General features: G+C 47.7%; 2 protein-coding genes across 5 annotated transcripts in view; one reads left to right on the top strand and one right to left on the bottom strand.

Moving 5' to 3' along the window:
• Nucleotides 1-8,628, top strand: part of NFATC3 (nuclear factor of activated T cells 3) — a 111,808-nt gene extending 103,180 nt beyond the window's left edge. Inside the window, exons 10-11 of one of the 3 annotated variants that reach the window (XM_037041438.1) lie at nt 3,905-3,974; nt 7,433-8,628. In XM_037041438.1, the coding sequence (XP_036897333.1) occupies nt 3,905-3,974; nt 7,433-7,544 (182 nt within the window). In that variant the 3' untranslated portion in view covers nt 7,545-8,628. The remainder of the gene's footprint in view (nt 1-3,904; nt 3,975-7,432) is intronic. The other 2 variants (XM_037041439.1, XM_037041440.1) reach the window with 2 other exon arrangements.
• Nucleotides 8,629-10,121: 1,493 nt separating this feature from the next.
• ESRP2 (epithelial splicing regulatory protein 2) lies at nt 10,122-17,300 on the bottom strand. Of its 2 annotated transcripts, XM_037041441.1 has the most exons (16): nt 16,698-17,299; nt 16,481-16,609; nt 14,884-14,997; nt 14,657-14,771; nt 14,189-14,287; nt 13,673-13,727; nt 13,495-13,605; nt 13,287-13,419; nt 13,158-13,200; nt 12,698-12,999; nt 12,371-12,583; nt 12,065-12,263; nt 11,730-11,916; nt 11,279-11,444; nt 11,113-11,202; nt 10,122-10,942 (listed from the first exon to the last, which is right to left on the bottom strand). In XM_037041441.1, the coding sequence occupies exons 1-15, from the start codon at nt 16,893-16,895 to the stop codon at nt 11,113-11,115; spliced, it is 2,154 nt and encodes a 717-aa protein (XP_036897336.1). In that variant the 5' UTR covers nt 16,896-17,299; the 3' UTR covers nt 10,122-10,942. The 2 variants fall into 2 exon arrangements, with proteins under 2 accessions (XP_036897336.1, XP_036897337.1); XM_037041442.1 differs by having other exon boundaries at nt 10,122-11,202; nt 13,495-13,602; nt 16,698-17,300.
• Between the last annotated feature and the right edge of the window lie 200 nt (nt 17,301-17,500).

The raw sequence follows: 17,500 nt of genomic DNA, 5'->3' as shown, positions 1-17,500 counted from the left end.
GGAAATATATATAGAGAGAGAAATGACAATCTTCTGTTAATTTTAAAATTTTGAATTCCACATCTTAACCCAAATTGAATGGTTCCCCCCCCGCCCCATATTTTAGTTTTTGCTGATACAAAAGGGTACATGCTGATATAACAGTACTTGAATATACTTTCAAGTACCTGTGTACTGAGTGCTCAGCTGGAGATTTAATATTTGTCTTTGTAGAATGTTGTGAGTTACATCCTTTTCTAGAGAAAAGATCTGTAATGACACCGAATATGGCATCACGTAAGTTTTCTAAAAAGAAAGGACCCTTAAGAACAGGACTAATCATCCCCTTATCAGTTGTGGTGGGGGAAAAAGTGTCATGATTTTTTTTTTTTTTTTGCAATAGTAAAGCTAATGTTAAAAGTAAAGCTTCTGAGGGCTGGGGAGGCTGGGGGGAAAAAAAGTAAAGCTTCTGATCACTGTGCATAATATTTTCAATCTGTCCTGTGGTTGGAAGCTGACTAGAGTTCAGGGTGAAATTTAAAGTAACTTTGTTATAAGCTTGGTACGGTAGTATTCAAGCTAGTTATTTTGGTTCTTGCTTAAAATACGTAAATATTCTTTTTCTGTTACCTTTTTGGGTAGTGAGTTTTATTTTCATCTGTAATATAAGCTAGGTTACTATAATGGAATTCCCAAAATCCAGTGACTTAATAACCACATTGGAGGTTATTGATTTATACCTCACGGTAGTTCAGAGATCAGGATTCCTTTCATTTCTTAGGTATTGTCAAAGCAAAGTCACCACTTCGAGTTTTAGCCCAAAGCAAGGGGTGGGGAAGGAAAGGAAAAGGCTATCAAAGAAGTTATGAGGAAGATGCACACATCACTTTTTGCTTATATTCCACTGAATAAAACAAATTACACGGCCTTACCTAGCTATAAAGGGAAAGCCGGGAATGTAGTCTGTAGATGAGTAGCCATGTGATGAGGTAAACTCAGTTATTGGAGAATGAATTAGAGCAGTTAGAGTTACCTTCTGAATTTTCAGGAACTTGTTTCTGTCTTAGCTTGTGAAGGCAAATTCATCAGATTTTGATAAATGCAAGTTAATTCTTCAGCTTATGCCATAAATAGATGAATCAAGTATTTCATGTATTTAGATGGTCTTCTGATAACTTGCCAAATAACCTAAAAAGTAAATCTTAGCAAAACTATGCTATAAAGTAGTAAACCGAAAAGTAATACTAGATTTCTCATCCATTTAAAATTATTCCAAATTTCTCATTTCTTAGCACAAGTGAAATTCAAAAAATTATCACACCTTTTATATAGCCTTCATTTTATAAAATACAACATCTCCATAAAGGGAGATGAGAGGAAAAGAAAAATTTGCCAAACTTGCAATGTTCATTGCAACTTCAAGATGAAATAACGTATATAAATGGACTCTAATTATGCCCCCAAATCCTTTATGAAAATGCTCAAGATGCTCAGTTGCTATTAATAAAGGCCCTTTTGACTTTTGTGTATGTGTCAGTGTGCACCCTGCTCCTCTTCACCTGGTGGTGAGACTTCATACCATACCACACTCGTTAACTCTGATGGATCCTTAAGCACTGAAATGGCTCTAAATTAGATGTCTGTTGTTACTCAAATACCTCATTCTTGTGCATAGAAATTGCTTCTAGTGGACTGCCCATTTGAGCATTTCCTGAATTAAAAACCCTTTTTTCCCTACAGTAAATATTGCCAATGGCTCCACTTCTGTTGTGGTGGCACAAGCAGTGCAGGTGTTGTGGCAGTGGGAGTCAAGGGTGGCGGCTGCCACAAGTGGGCCAAGTGCCGTGACCTACATAAACTGTTAGCACGGGTGTTGAGGGTTGTCAACTCTTGTGCCAGGCTTTTAATTCGTTTTACTCTTTAAAGGGCGAAATGGTAATATTGTATGGTAGGAGCATAAACAGCTCTTTATGTTCCTATCTTATGTTGGTAAAAATAAATAAATAAAGCTACCGCATATACTTTGTGGACTAGGGCTTAAATAAATCAGTAAATTTCTGTGTATGTAAGTATATTCAAAAGGAAGTGAAAAATGAAATTGTAAGCATTAGTATTTTTAAAGAAATGACTTGTGTTAAAATTATTAAGATTGCTAGTGATTCACAGTGTAAATTACATCATAGATTTATTTACCAGTAGTACTTTTGACTTGCTTAAATTGACACTCAGACTTCAGTTGGAGGTGGTGCCCCTAGCCTAAGGGAGAAGTGAGGGTTGAAGGAGAGCAGTGGACTTACATACCACACTGAACTCAATCAAGTTACCGCTAAAGGGCAGCAAAAGGCCTGCTTTATTACAGTTCTGACACCCTGCCTAAAATTCATATTCTTTATTCACCTGTAGTGATTATTTGAGCATAGTTTTTGTTGTTTTTTCCAAGTCCCCAAATTATATTAAAGATTCAATTGGCAAGTAATTTTACTCAGCACTTAATGTGTACCAAGCACTAGGAATCAGTGGAAAACAAAGATAGACCAGGCAGGTCCCTGCCTTACAGGAATTCAAATCCACTCACTAGCTGTTGAACATTAATACTGATATGAATTAAAGTATGTCTGAGTATAGTCAGCTTGAGTGCTTTTTGTGGAAAATCTTGGCTTTATTGTCTTAAATTTCTAAATTATTGTTGTATCCTCTTTGGGACATGGCCACTCAAATCTCTTTTTTGAGTGAATTATCTTTCTTCTGAACCCTAACAGTCCCCATGAGACTTTCGACCAGGGGAGCAGTGGGTAGCGATAGCTTGTCCTGCGTTAACCCCATGAACCTGTCTCCAGGGCCCCCTTTACTCTGACTTTCCAGTGAGTAGACAGCAGCCCCGCCTAGGCTCTCTCCTTTGCTTCTTCTATCCTAGACCCTTCCTTGTTTCACTGTCCCAGCTTTAATAAAGGTAGTCTCTCAAAAAAAAAAAAATCCTAAACTGTCAAGAACCTTCCAGATGTCTTCAGCTAAGTAAAGTTAGGCACACTGGGCCAAAAGAACAGCAGAATTTTGGTAAGGGGGAGCAGAACTAACACAGCTTCAATCAGGCTATTGCTTAAGTGATAACACTTGGCTGCTCCAGAAAACGATAGGTTCATACTTACCAAAGTGTACTTGATAAGTGGTAGATAATGCTTGATATAGACCCTCATCTTCAAGAAAATGTAAGCATTGACTTCCTCATACAAACACAGGAGAAGCATGGCTGGTATGACTTAGTGGATTGAGTGCTGGTCTGCAAACTGAAAGGTCGCTGGTTTGATTCCCAGTGAGGGCATGTGCCTGGGTTATGGGTCAGGTCCCCAGCTGGGGGCATGCGAAATCGAATATTTGATGTATCTCTTGCACATCAGTGTTTCTCTTTCTCCCTCCCTTCCCCTCTCTCTAAAAATAAGTAAATAAAATCTTTTAAGAATAAAGAAAACACTCATTCTCAAAATACTTCTCAGTAACATATTAAAAAAAACAGCAGGAAAACAATCATGTTTTTAGTGACGATAAAGCACCATTTCTAATCACTCTATAGTTTTAAAACTTGAACAGTGAGCTAAGAATTAAAAAAGGTGTGTTGCATGGCTGCCTGGAACATATCTGAAATTGCCATCTTTGGAAGAGATAAGTGATAGGAAAAGGGTGACTTGAATGTGAGCTGTGTACTTTTCTGTTTGGCTTTTTGCCACTGCTGTGAAACCTGTCTAAAATGAACACCGTCAAAATCAAAATCAGATGTCCTGTGTTAGTCTCAATAACATTCTCTGGTCCCCTTCCTATCCTAGCACCTAATGAACTTCAGTGTGCTATTCCCAGATAGCTTCCAAGTAATTATATCAAATTAGGATCCATTTATTCAGCCATCGGAAATTGATGCTTTCTCAGTAATCAGGCCCTTGCCTTTCCCGAGCTCACAACCTGTTTGAGAGACAGATCATGACGCCAACTGATAATGTAAAATGGTGAGTAAGGTTAGAGGCCGTGCACAGATACCATGGGCCACCCTTGTGCTCCCTCTTAGCCTGAGGCTAGCCCATAGATCCACACAGAGTCCACACCAAAAACACTGTTTCGTATTTATTCTGTGGTTTGGAATAACAGAGATGCCAAGGGCTGCCTTGATTATTTATGTCCCCTTTACATTCTCACTATATAATATATGAGGTTTTAACAATGGCAAAACCTCCATTATACCTAGGAGGAAACTGAAAATGTGTTGTCCCGCAAAGCATCCTTGTAATTTTTCATGTACATAGAAACTATTACATTCTATAACTGTGAGGTATCCTAGCAGTCAGGAGTATGTTTAGATTAATGCCATCCTTCTTTGCAAACCATCATGAATAGTTGATAAACCCTAGTCTGGAAGATTTACTTAAAAAGCTTCCTCCTTCTGACAAAGACTTTCATAGGGCTGTACCAGTTATCTTCAAAAGTTGGTCTCAGAGGGAGGAGGGAATATGGGGAATAAATGGTAATGGAAAAAATACAATGATTAAATAAAAAATAAATTTAAAAAAAGGAAAAAAAGTTGGCATTGATTATTAGCTCATCAACACTGATTAATTATTCTTTTGTAATTAGATTTCTTTAGCTTCTAGTCCCTACTTCTTCACCATTTTACATTAAATACTAACCACAGTCAAGCCAAATCTTCCTCTTCCATTGCTTTGCCCTTCTGAGTGCTGCCACTGAAAAATTTGTTGTTCAGCCCTAGCTGGTGTGGCTCAGTTTATTGAGCACTGGCCTGCGAGCCAAGGTTGCTTGCTGGTCACTGGTTGCTGGTTCAATTCCTGGTTAGGGCACACGCCTGTGGAAGGCAACTGATTGATGTTTTTTGTACACATTTCTTTCCCTCTTTTTCTTCCTTCACCCTCTCTCTAAAAAATACGTAAATAAATTTAAAAAGTAAAAAAAAACATTGCCATTGACATAAAACCATGGACTTCTATACTTGAGATTTTATTACTATAACATGATAATTGTATGAAAAAATGGAGTCTTATATATGGGAAGTAACTTGTCCAAGAACATATGTGTAGTTAGTGGCAGAGCGTGGATTTTTCTTGTTTTGTTTTTGTGTGTGTATGTTTTCAAATCAAACCTAATTTCTAGCCTGCTCTTCTGCTTATATATGTGATTTCCCAGGTCCCGTCTTCTCACCAGGGCACAATGCTACTCCTACTCTTTATTTTCAGCCTTCTGCTCTTCGGTGAAACTATAAAACTTCTCCCATTCTTCCAGATCTCTAGCATGAAGATACCTGAATCTCATTGCTTTGACCATTCAGTGTAGTCTCTTGCTCACAGGATTTTTCCATTTGGATGTTCTGATTTCTTATTCCAGACCTAACCTACCTACCACCTTCCCCCTCTTAAATTCTTCCTCAGCTTTTTTCCAATAGTGAGAGCACCATTTTTCCTAGACTCAAAACCTTGGGGGCAGCGATGAATCAGTACTTCTTTCCACTCTCCCTTTTCTTACCATCACCACACGACACTCATTCTCCCTCTCCCAGTCTCACATTTGTCCAGGTCTTTGCATTTTCTTTGTCTAAATGATCTCCCTGCTTCTCTAGTCTTCTGGCCTCCAAAAAGCGACAGGTGTTTTGATGCTAATTTGACCATTTACTAAACAAATTATATGAACTGTCAAAGACTCAATTAACTGATCTGTAAAGTGAGGTAGTAGTGGTCTTAAAATGTTGTGAATATGAATTGAAATGAGATGCAAATTTCAATTGTAAAGTGTAACCCATAGATGCTCAATAAATATTTGTGGAATGATTAAATGTTACAGCCATGAGTATGAATTTGAATTTTTAATCTACCTAAACTATAAAATTAGGTGTTAATACTTAAATATCTTAAAAAATGATTGTTAGTATCTCCTTTGCTACATTATGTCAAATTTTAAGTATAGAAGTTTTTTTCTCTAGCTCCATTTTTGTTTACAACAGTCTTGAAAGTATATAATTCAGTGGTTTTAGTATATTCACATAGTGTGCAACCATCACCACTAATCTTAGAATATTGTTTTCATTTAGTATTTTTTACTTGTACTGACCTTATGAACTCTTAATAATGTTGATAGTACCTTTATTTTTTTGTTGACTAAGCTTTTATTTTTCTGTTGTATTTAGAACATTTTTGTTATTCTAAAAAGAAACTCCAAGTGCATTAGCAGTCACTCCCATAACTGCTGGCACCCACCTGTCTTCTGTCTGTCTGTAGGCTAGCCATTTGTACAAATGGAATCAAACAGTTGATGGCCTTCTGTGTCTGCCTTCTTTCACTTAGCATAATGTAAGGTTCATCCATGTTGTAGCATGTATTAGAACTTCATTCCTTTTTTTAAAGATTTTATTTATTTATCTTTAGAGGGGTAGGGAAGGAGAGAAGGAGAGAAATATCAAAGTATGGTTGCCCCTTGTGTGTCCCCTGCTGGGAACTGGCCTGCAACCCAGGCATGTGCCCTGACTGGGAATCGAACCGTGATCGTGTGGTTCGCAGGCCTGCACTGAGCTACACCAGCCAGGGCACTTCATTCCTTATTATGTCCGAATGATATTTTGTTACTATGGATTGGCCACATTTTCTTTATCACCACTTTGTAGACATTTGGCTTTCCATTGGGGCTGTTATGAATAATGCTACCATGAATATTTGAGAACAAGTTTTTATATGGATATATGTTTTTAGTTCTTTGAGTGTATGCCTAGGAGTGAAATTAGTATAGAATCTTTAGTTGATAAGGCAAAGAATTTTTACTTCAAAGCAAAGAGTTCTCATGGTGAGAGAACTAAGGTTTCTAATAAGTAGGGTGTTCCCTTCTATGTTGGTTCCATAAGAGTGAAATTCTTTGCACTGGACCTCACAGAGTACTGTGCTCCCAGTCATGGAAACCAACAGAAAAGCAAGAGCCTGTGATCAGAAAGGATCAGAAACAGTACAAATGCCTCCATAAGATTAAAGGATGCTTTCATTAGCATAGGGTAACAAAATAACCCCCACATCTCGGTGATTTATTCTCACCAAAGTATTCATTTCATTCACTTAAATACAAGGTGTACTGCAAGATCAGAAAGGGAAACCTCTCCTACAGGGATGCAAATTAAGGAAAAGTTAGATTAATGTGAACACATTTCAAAAGTATCCTATCCCGGGCTCTAGAGCGTGAGTCTTTAGAGTGAGAGTGACTCCCTTCCCAAGCCAAACTGAACTGAAGGGGAGAGAAGAGGGATCTGGAAAAGCTTATGGAGTATTTACATTCAGCTCAGAAGCAGGTTTCAAACACTGCCTTTACCCTCATAGAAAGCCATGGCAAAGAAAAAAATGCCTCTGAGGTAGACTTGGCATCGAACATCATATGATCAGTCCTACAGAGGTCGCTAATCTCTTTCCCTTTTTTCTTTTTCCAGTGAACGAGATCATTGGAAGAGACATGTCCCAGGTTTCTGTTTCCCAAGGAACAGGGGTGAGCAGGCAGGCTCCCTTCCCTGCTCCCGATTCCCTGGATTTAGGAAGATCTGACGGGCTCTAACCGTGCTTGCTGCAACCTCGCCTCCACCACCACCATGTACTTCTCAGCATGTTTCTCTCCTTGGACCTTGGGTTCCAACTCTGCGGCCTTAGGGACTGGCACCAGAAACTGGAGGTCACAGTTTGTGGGGAAAGCAGCATTCTTCCACCTCAGGCCTTGGGTAGACTTTGTAAAAGAACAGGAGCAACATGGGTTGTTTGAGCTTTGCTTTTTATTTTTGAATAGGATACTTTTATATGATGGGTGCTTTGAGTGTGAATGCAGCAGGCTCTTCATTTCAGAGGTGCTGCTTTTTCAGGTGACTTGGTTGCTTAGCTAGGACTGGTGATTTGTACTGCTTTATGGTCATTTGAAGGACCCTTTAGCTTTAACGACATTTTTAAAATAGAAACTTTTGATAAAACGTTCTAGTCAAACATAAAAGACAAAAATTCTCCCAAGCCCACACACCCCATGCCTCAGAAACTTGGCATGTGTCCTGAAGCCTTTCATAGATTCATAGGAAATAAAGCCAAATGTAGCTCATACCTCTTTATAAAAGTAAACTGTTAGATAAAATGAGAAGAGACCATTCCAATCATTGAAGTATTGGAATATAAAATGACATTCCAGAGCATAGCCTTTTTGTAACTTTCTAGGTAATTTTCCTGCAGTCTCTCCATTCTGCCTCCATGCTGAAATTGCTTTCCCCCCCTCAGGGCCTTAGGTGAGATGGCTACTTACAAGGTGACTTTGAAAGGTGAGCTTTTAGTTTGGTAGCTTTCATTTCCTGTCATCCTACAAACAAGTGCTCTTCCCCTCGGTGCCCTTTTCCAAGTGGGAACATCAGCATTTGGCTACTTCATAACCTTTGAAGCCAGTCTCAGGATGGTTGAAGCAACTTTACTGGTTCTAACTCATCTCTAGGGGCCAGGCTGTGTTCAGGAGCTAAGCACAAATGAGCTTATGCTTCAGAACAGGAGCAGAGAAAATGCAGGGCTCTAGATAGCAAGTTTTTAAGATTCACACTGGCGTAGAAGGCTTATCCCTCGTTCTGTTTACAGCCTCAAATGATTCTGGCCTACCCTGTTCCATCTGCATGGCCTGAAAACCAGCCTTTTCCCAAAAAAGCTTTGAGGCAAATCCAAAAATGAGGTAGCATCAGACTTGACTGACCCTCCAGACCAAAGATGCCATGGTGCTGCTGCAGGAGAGGCTGGCGCTCAAAGCAGGGGCCAGCAACAAACTCCAGCCTGCTCTCTACCAAAGGAGATGCCCAATCGGGTGCTTTTTTCAAGCTCCACCCATACCCCTCCTCCCATTAATGGGTTAAGTTACTTGGTCCAAAGCCTGGGCATGTTTCAGAATTCCTTAAGTTTGCAGTATGTTTTCAGATGAAATGATATACTTTTATTCAGAAAGCACGTTTTGAGTGTCTACATACGAGACAGTATGATGGGCTGGTCAAAGGTTTGATGCTGTTATTCCAGGGGATTGTGGGTCTTAGGTGCCAGGATTCTCTGCTAAAGCCAAGTGAGACCTGGGCAGAGGGAGCCAGCTCATTGGCCATCCATTGGCCACCACCTGTAGCCAGGATGAATAAGTGTGGTCTTTTTTTTCCCCCTTTAAACCATCTTTTAGATTTTTTTCCTTAAAACTAGTTAAGAAAAGCACTCTGGTCCCTCTCCGACTGAGTGTTTTCATATTTTCTTTGAAAGTGAGTTTTGTGTCAGTGTTGATAGATTTATCAGGGCTGTGGTTGGAAGCCCACGGCTTCCTTTGGAGGTTGTGGGGGACTGGCCCCCAAGATTAAGTTCCAAAGAGCTGGCCAGACTTGCCTCCACCTTCTTGCCCCTGGTGAAGCTGCCTCACATAGGTTTCTTGCAAAAGTTCCCCTTGCAAGATCCATTGGAGCTTGCTCTGCTCTGTCCTCAAAAATAAAAGCCTCTGTGATCCAGAGTTGCTATGCACCAAATTTTGATGCCTTTTAAATACCTTGATGCCTGTAGCACTAGAAATGCTTTCCTATTTAAAATAAAAGTTAAATTTTAAAATAGAGCTTTGTATACTATGTAAGTAGTTTTGTATCAGCTTTGTAAAAGCTTTGGTGTTAAGAGTCAATATTTTTTGGCCTTGTAGATAAAGACATTTTTTGTGCGACATAGGTGTTAAAGCACACATCCATTGGACTATGCAAATTGAGTTCTGGTAGCAGCACTGAGCAGCTGGATATGCGCTAGCACCAATCCCTTCCCCCTCCGGCCCATGCAAAATCTGGGTTGAGGAGTGGGATGAGTAAACTTGTGCTTACTGGAGATGCACAGGGAAACATGGCTGGAAAGCGGCTCCAAAAGGAACACCTGTCTCCAGGGTCACACATGGTGCTGCTGCCTGGGGTGTAGCCCGCTGCTGCCCAGGGCTAGTCACTTTCATCAGAGTTCTGCTGGGGTCTGCCTGTGAAACTGTTTTTGATACTCAGAACAGATGGTTGTGTTTAAGGCTCAAGTTGAAACCTTGTATTTTAAAAAATGAATGATGTTCAGTTAAGGAACTGGTTCTCAGTTATGTTTACAGCACTCGGGATTGTGTTTTCTTGTACATTTTGTATTTTAGAACCTTTTATAGGAGTACAGTGCTCCTTACACAAATACAAAGGGAAGAGCCAGCAATTCAGGCTCCTCAGTTACAGTGCTGAAGTAATAAATGATGACAGGTCAACAGTCTCCTTGAAATCTGCCTGAGTTTTCCTCCACTTGGGGCTGGTGTGGAGCCCCTCACTCTGGGGGCCAAAGCTAAGGGTACTTTGGCTTTTAAAAAGTCCATGTGGTCAGGAACCTTTGTATATTTCATGGAGAGGGTAGAGTTCCAAGTTCCTTCTGACACTTCAGTTCTGCACCTTCTAATGGATGCAAAGGACATTCCATGGTGTCTGCTGAATTCAGGACACCTGGCCTGCCCAAGGTATGCACAAAAAGTAGGCGGAAAGTCCCCTTTGAAAGTCGAGCTTGAGTTTTTGTGTGATGGCCTCCTGCCCCCTAGTGTCCTTTAGGGGTACTGCAGTACAGTCCATCAAAACAGCCTCTGATTTTGCCATCTGATACTCCTTGTGCTGAGCTGGAGGGGCTACCACCCTTAGGTGGAACCACCCCTGGCACAATGTGGTCACTGAGGTCCAAGTATCCTGGGGGCTGGAGCCAGCGTTTTCTTTTTCTCTGGTCCCCCGCCACTGGGCTTGCATTTTTAAAAAGTCAGACCTGCTGTGGACATCAGCCCCACAGCATCTATGGGCATGGGCCATATCTAGGACCGACCAAAGGCTCTCTGGGTGCTACTCACGAGGCCCAGGTTAGGCCAGCAGGAGCAGGGTAGCACCATTCCACCTCAAGCCCTGCATGCAGGGTATAGCCATCATCTGTGGGGTGAAGAGCAAAACAGTAGTAAGTCGGGGATAGAGCTGGGGCTTGAGCTCCTGAGTGCTTTCAGCAGGAAGCCACCAGGTTGAGGGCACTGCTTCTCTGGACACAGGAGAGACATGTTAGCTGAGGATGTCAGCCAGCTCTTACCTTCTGACTCCCTTACCTACAAACACACCCATTCTTTGGGGGCCTGTAACACAGTGCGAGATGGGTCACCAACAGGCATCAGGCTGGTGTAGTCCTCAGGGACTAGCTGCAGAAAGGACAGAGGTTTAGGGCAAGGAGCTCTAGGCTCAGCCGGGTCCCCAGACCCTCCAGTCACAGCTCACCTGGTAGGCCTGAAAGACGCTGAGCAGATCCTTCACACCAGCTGTGTATGGGACACCCTGCATACGGACCAGGGCACCTGGCTGGGACAACACTGAGGTAGGAGCAGAGGCCAGGGCGGCAGAGGGCGTGGTGAGGTAGCCCACAGTGGTGGGAGAGACTGGGGGGCTAGGGTAGGAAAGGCCGGGTTTTAGTATTTCAGTCCCACCTACGGCCTAGACCAAAATCTGCTTCCTCCTTCCCTTGCCTCTGCCTTATGCTTAGTTTAGTTCCTTCTCCCTAAAATCATAGCCTCTACATCATCTCTATTCCCATTTGTAGACAGCATCAGCCAGCCACACTTTTCAAAAACTCCCTTGTTTCACTTGGCTCACCTGGCCCAGAAGGGGATAAAGATCCTCCTTCAAACCAGAACAGGGAGTAACTCTATGCAGTTTCTCAGCAGCAGGGTACCTGGGGTAGTAAGCTGTGTAGTTCATGTAGAGTTGAGTGGCTGGCCCTGGGTAGTAGGCAACAGGGGTGGGGGCAGCAGGCACCCTGGTAGCCGGGAGCAATGCTGAAGAAGGATAGAGAGCTGCCGTCTCAGTGGGAATGAGTGTTGGGGTGGCCTGGAAGGTGGCATAGGCTGGTGGTGAGAGGCCTAGAGGCAAAAGGTAGAGAGCACATTTGCAGGAAGCCTGGCACTACCCTGGGTGGGGTAGCCAGAAAGAAGTCCCCACTGTAGAAGGGAGGGTTATGATAGCCTGGGCTCCGCATGCCTCCTCCTTCCCCAGCCCTGGGACACTCACAAGGCAGCTTGCAGGGTGGAGGGGACATGCCACTGCGGCCCAAAGTGCCCCCCATTAGCACACGGCTCATCTCTTCTGTGGAGCAGGGGACCACTTCCACGTAGCGTTCCTTCATCACTTTTTTATGGCACCGCTGAGCAGCAGCTAAGGCCCGCTCTGCTGACGTCATCTGGATAAAGGCATCACCTGATGGCCGACCCTGTGCACACCACCTTATAAATTAGTCTGTCCTGATAACAAGACTGCCTTACACCCAACCACACAGTCCTCCCTAATCGTGTGTCCCTCGACTGGCAGCAGCCTCACCTGCTGGTTGAGCACCATGTGCACACCATGGGGCCGGATGTCAGCTGCTGCCTCCCCGAGAAAGCTCAGGATGTCTTCGATGGTGGCTGTGTAGGGCAGGCCTCGAAGGCGCACACAGTCTCTCCCAGTCCCAGCTGCCAGTGGAAAGGGAATGGGCAGCAGTGGAGCAGTCAGTGTGGGAAGGAGTGGGCTGGATGCGTAGCGGTTCAAGACCTAGGAAGGAAAGAAGGGAGCAACAGGCTGGTCATGCTGAGTAGGGTGGGGACACAGGCGATGGAAGGGGCACCCTGGAAAAGCACGTGGGATGGGGGGGCCCTTGCTGCTCACCTGCTGCACCTCGGCTGCAGTGCTCCGGAAGAGTTCAATGTATCGCTTACCCAGCATGCCCTTGTGCCTGCGCAGGGCAGCCTGTGCCAGCTCCTCACAGGCAAAGAGTGCAAAAGCATCACCTGTGGGCCGGCCATCAGGGTGGCGTACAAAGAGCAGCCCGTCGGCACCCCCAGTCACTGGGCACTCTGGCCCCAGGAAGTCTAACACATCTGCTGGCCCAGCAGAGAAGGGCAGTCCTCGAAGCCGCAGGATCACTTGGTCTTCCATGGACAGGAAACGAGCCACCTCTAGTGATGTGCCTTGGTGGGGGGAATGGAAGTCACTACTGACTCCATTCATGCCCTTCCAACTACCCATCCACACCTGGCACACAGGAGAGCAGAAAGGCAAGGGGTGGTGGAGTGGGACATGGGTCAAGAACCAGGGGGAGGTAGGCACTGCTGGGGGCACAACTCACCCCCTGCAATCTTTACAAACTCCTCTCCTGTTCCTTTATATACCTGTGGGAATAGTGGGGATGGTCTATGGGTCTCAGACCTGGCTGGCTGCAGCTCTGCACTGCTCCACTCCCAGCCCAAATCCCCACCTCGATATAGCGGACACCCATGTGGTGCTTGTGTCTCTGCAACGCTAGGTCCCGCTGCTCGCTGTCCACAAAGCGGATGAGGGCCTCGCCATTTCTGCGGCCCTGGGCATTGAGGCAGAGTGCTACACCACCCCTGCGGAGCCAGTGCTATGTTAGTGCCTCCTGGGCAGGCCTGCCCTCCTGGGCCCACCCACCCTGCTGCACCCACCTGGCAATGTTGAGCCCTTTGAAGAAGCGAGCCACGTCCTGGTCTGATGACTGCCAGGGCAGCCCCCGGGCACGAACCACGGTCTCACTGTCCACCACATCGGCCTTGCTGCTATGGGGGGAGGGCCCAGGGTCAGAGCTGTCCAGCTTCTGGCACCCCATCCCTACCCTGCACTCACCAAGGTCCTGTCTCATATTTCTGCTTTATCACCTCGGGCTTCGAAAATAATTCACCTAAGAGGAGATGGCATGGGGGTCAGCAAGGTCAGGTGGAGGGGGTCTCCCCCCCAAAGTCTATATAAATAGAGGACAGTCGGCCCTGGCTGGTGTGGCTCAGTGGATTGAACGCTAGCCTGTGAACTGAAAGGTCGCCAGTTCAATTCCCAGTCAGTGCACATGCCTGGGTTGCAGGCCAGGTCCTGGTTGGGGGCTTTGTGAGAGGCAACCAATCTCTCTCACACACTGATGTTTCTCTCCCTCTCTTTCTCCCTCCCATCTCCTCTGTCTGAAAGTCAATAAATAAAATATTTTTTTAAAAAAAGGCAATTGAAGAGGATGAGGAGTTGATAAAGGGGCTTCTACCTTACGGTCTTTCAGAGAGGGTAAGAGGTGGGGAAGGGGACTTTGAGTATTTACCAGGCAGGTATTCACCCAGACCGGAGGGAACAGGTGACAGGTGGTGAGGGGAACCTTACCACTGGGACCTTCGAGCAGGTGGAGGATGACAGCTACCATTGTCTTCACTTCCCAGACCCCAAAGTCATCTTCTGTAGCATCTGTCTCCAGCCCCAGTTCTGAGAGCAGAGAAAGAACAATGAGGAAATCAAATCCCAGGATGAGAGGCCCTGGGGCAACCAGCATGAGCACTGTGCCTGGTCCCACGGAGGCCCAAGTTCCTTATGTAAGCAGACACATATGGAATCCCCACAAACACGTTGGTTTGGGCCTTGCTCACGTATGCTTACGGATCCCCCAGCCCCACGTACATGCAGACATATGCCACGCTCCAAATGCGCCCCAGCGCAGACACAGAGACATGCATTTCGGGCACCTAAGCAGCGGATGTTGCCAATTGTGTGTGTTCCTAGATCCCACCAACATGCACACACTCAGACACAGCCTGCTGCCGCCCCTCCACCCTGACCCCACTGGGCCACAGGTACCCTGTGCCATGGTAGCCACGGTGAGGTCCCTGGCAAGGCGGGTGCTTGGGTGCTGCACATGGAACTCTCTGCGGAGGTCGTAGAAGGAGAAGAAGGTGTCGGGGAGCACCAGGTTCTGGGGGCACACGTGAGTGGGGATGAATGGGCGAAACTGAGCTGCCCTGCCCACCCTCGTGACAATGGGTGTCCTGGGAGCCCTACCCCCTGCTATGCCCTCAGTGGCATACCTTCCTGGAGGCCTCAGGGTGCAGGACCTGTCGCAGTAGCTGCTGCCCATCAGTGCAGAGCACGTAGGGGCCCCCACCCAGCAGAGCTATGTCCCCACTCACCAGCTGAGAGAACTGGGGAGAGAGAAAGACAGACTCAGCTGGGCAGGCAGCAAGAAAGAGGGCACAGACTGCAAAGCTGGTTCAGCCGGATGTTCAGCCCTACCCTGCTTGGGGAGTAGGTGGCCACACTTGTTGGGCCTGGCTCTGTGTTCCCCTTCTCCCCCAAGTCCACCATCACCTTCTCCAGGCCAAATGGGGGCAGTTATATATCACCCAAGCCCCCCATCACACACACTCCAGGAGTCTGGAGTGGGGCCAGAGCAAACACCTGGCAGAGTGAGACAAGCAGGTGGGAAGGGGTGGGGTAGTGGGGGAAGCAGGTTAAACCTGTCCCTGACCAAGCACCACCCTCACAGAGGTGGGAGAGGCCCAGTCCTTACTGAGGCCCATCCTGCTCACGGTCAATGGCAGCCCCGCCTCTAGGTCTGACCAACCCAGGGGCAGAGAAATTCCAAGGACAGAACTCCACACCTGGACGCCAGGGGCAGCATGAGCTTTGACCCACACCCTATCGACCGGCTGGCACTGAGCTATTTGTTCACAGAGGGGGTGGCACTCTTCAAGCTGCCCAGCCCCTCCCCCAGCTTCCACTGCTGCTGGAGAACAGGTATAAGCACCAAGCGCAGTCCCAAGAACCTCCCCCACACCAACCTCATTCTCTGGGACTGGCAGAGCAACACAACCCAGCTCTCCCTCAGCTTGCTCACCAAAAGGGGGTTAGCCTGGAAGCCCTTCTGCAACTGACCAGGAACCCCCACAATCGTTGGAAGATGAAAGAATTTGTGCGTATAAAACACTTACTCACTATACTAAAGAGTCACACCCGGGCTGGGGGCAGTGGTGAAGATAAGAAAAAGAAAACAGCAATGGGAACAGCTTCCCGCTTCAACCAGGGCCAGGGCAACTCTAGGCTTTAGCACTCAGGAGGCCGGTAACCTCCAGGCGGGGTCCGGACAGCGCCCACGCCTGGCCAGCCAGCCTAGGCAGGCCTAGACGAGCAGCTTACACCTGGCGGCGTCTGCCTCTGGGGCAGACACCGCCCTACGCCCCCGTTCCAGCGTCTCCCAAGCGGGTGGGTGGGCCGAGGACGCAGGCGACAGGGACTGTGACCTCCGGCCGGCCGAGCCCTGGCCCCTCGGCCCTTTCGGCTTCCGGCTACTGTTCTGGGAGACCTGGCTGGGCAAGTTCCCAGAGGCGTCTCAGTCTTAGCCTTGCTCCGCCACAAGCCAGGGGCTCTGGAAAGGGTCTCGAGGCCTCCGTCCCCACCCCCTCAATATCTAGAAAGGCTAAGAAGTAAGATGCCCCCAGGAATGGCCGGCCCACGCGGACACACGCACACGCGGGAGTCGTTGAAAGTTTCAAACAACAGGAACCCGTCCTACCGCCCGGGCCAGTTAGTCGCGGTGAGCCAGGCCTCGCCTCCTGCCGCCTCTCCCGCCGACAAATGTCCCTGGGGTCCGGCAGTGTCTCCATTCACCCCGGCCCCGGCGCTCACCTGCTGCAGCACCTTGTCCAGCGGTTCGGCGCGCGCCAGGCTGTCGGCGCTCAGGCCACTCGCCTCGCGGCACTGAGGGCTCAGCGCGGGCGCCTCGGCGCGAATCAGTGACTTGTGCAGCGTCCCCACCTGCGAGCGGCGGGGGAAACCGATTAAGCACTGAACCCCCCGGGTTATAAAACTCGCTGGAGACCCCACCACCCCCTTCCCACCCTACCTGTCGGCTCCGCGGCTCCACTACTTGCCACACTAGCAGGATTAAGTCGGTCTCGTCGGAGCCAAGATCCGGCCCCAGGGCACCGGCTGTGGCCCCAAATAGTACGACCAGAAGTCCAGGCTCTGGGTGGGGGTCGGCGGCAGAGTCTGGGGCAGGGTTCGGGCCCAGGGGCGGTGGCTGGGGTGGCGGCGAAGACATGGCCGCAGAGAAGGGGGGCGCTCGGCCACACACGCGGACCGACGAGGCGCACGCACGCACCGACCGACGGCAGACGCGGATCAGCTTGGGCGGGACCCCGTGTGTCGGAGGCGGCACCTGTAGCCCGGCCGGCGCAGTGGGCGCCGCTGAGACCCGCCCGCGGCGCCCGGCGAGGCGGGGCAGCTACCAGCCCCAGCCCTCTCTGGGCGAGATACCTGTCGGGCCCCGCGGGCCACGTGACCGAGGGCGGCCCTGGGAGCCATGGAGGAAAGGACGCTCAACCTACCCCAGGACGCGCGCGCTCACACGCCGGGCCTGGGCGCGCGCTTAGGGCCCAGCCTCCCACTCTCCCAGCCTGCTGATCCCTAGGGCGACCTTCTCCTCCTTCTGCCAACCATAAGGCCTCAGCCAAGAAAAGGGCAAAAGCAGGGTCGCGTGGAGCCTGTGAAAATCACCAGGTGTCAGAGGCTGTGGGGGCCGCGACGGTCAGTCTGGGGGTGACAGAAGTCATCAAAGGTCAAAGGGGGCGGTTACGGAGTTAGTAGGTATTACCCAGGGGCCTGTGGGAGGATCACCTGAGGTCATTAGAGCCGTGGGGAGTCATT

Source organism: Sturnira hondurensis, unplaced genomic scaffold (genome assembly GCF_014824575.4).
Source record: "Sturnira hondurensis isolate 20B ecotype Veracruz unplaced genomic scaffold, ASM1482457v3 Scaffold0003090, whole genome shotgun sequence".
Classification (NCBI taxonomy): Eukaryota; Metazoa; Chordata; class Mammalia; order Chiroptera; family Phyllostomidae; genus Sturnira; species Sturnira hondurensis.
Note: the sequence above shows the minus strand (reverse complement) of the source record. Positions and strands in the feature narration are given on the sequence as shown.

Excerpts from the sequence above, each read along its gene's own strand:
- ESRP2 (XM_037041441.1), bottom strand. The coding sequence starts at position 16,895 with ATGTCTTCGCCGCCACCCCAGCCACCGCCCCTGGGCCCGAACCCTGCC. Across the intron at positions 13,728-14,188 it reads CCTGCTCGAAGGTCCCAGTG|GTGAATTATTTTCGAAGCCC; the intron begins GTAAGGTTCCCC and ends ATCTCCTCTTAG. Across the intron at positions 13,201-13,286 it reads TGGGTGTCCGCTATATCGAG|GTATATAAAGGAACAGGAGA; the intron begins GTGGGGATTTGG and ends CTATTCCCACAG.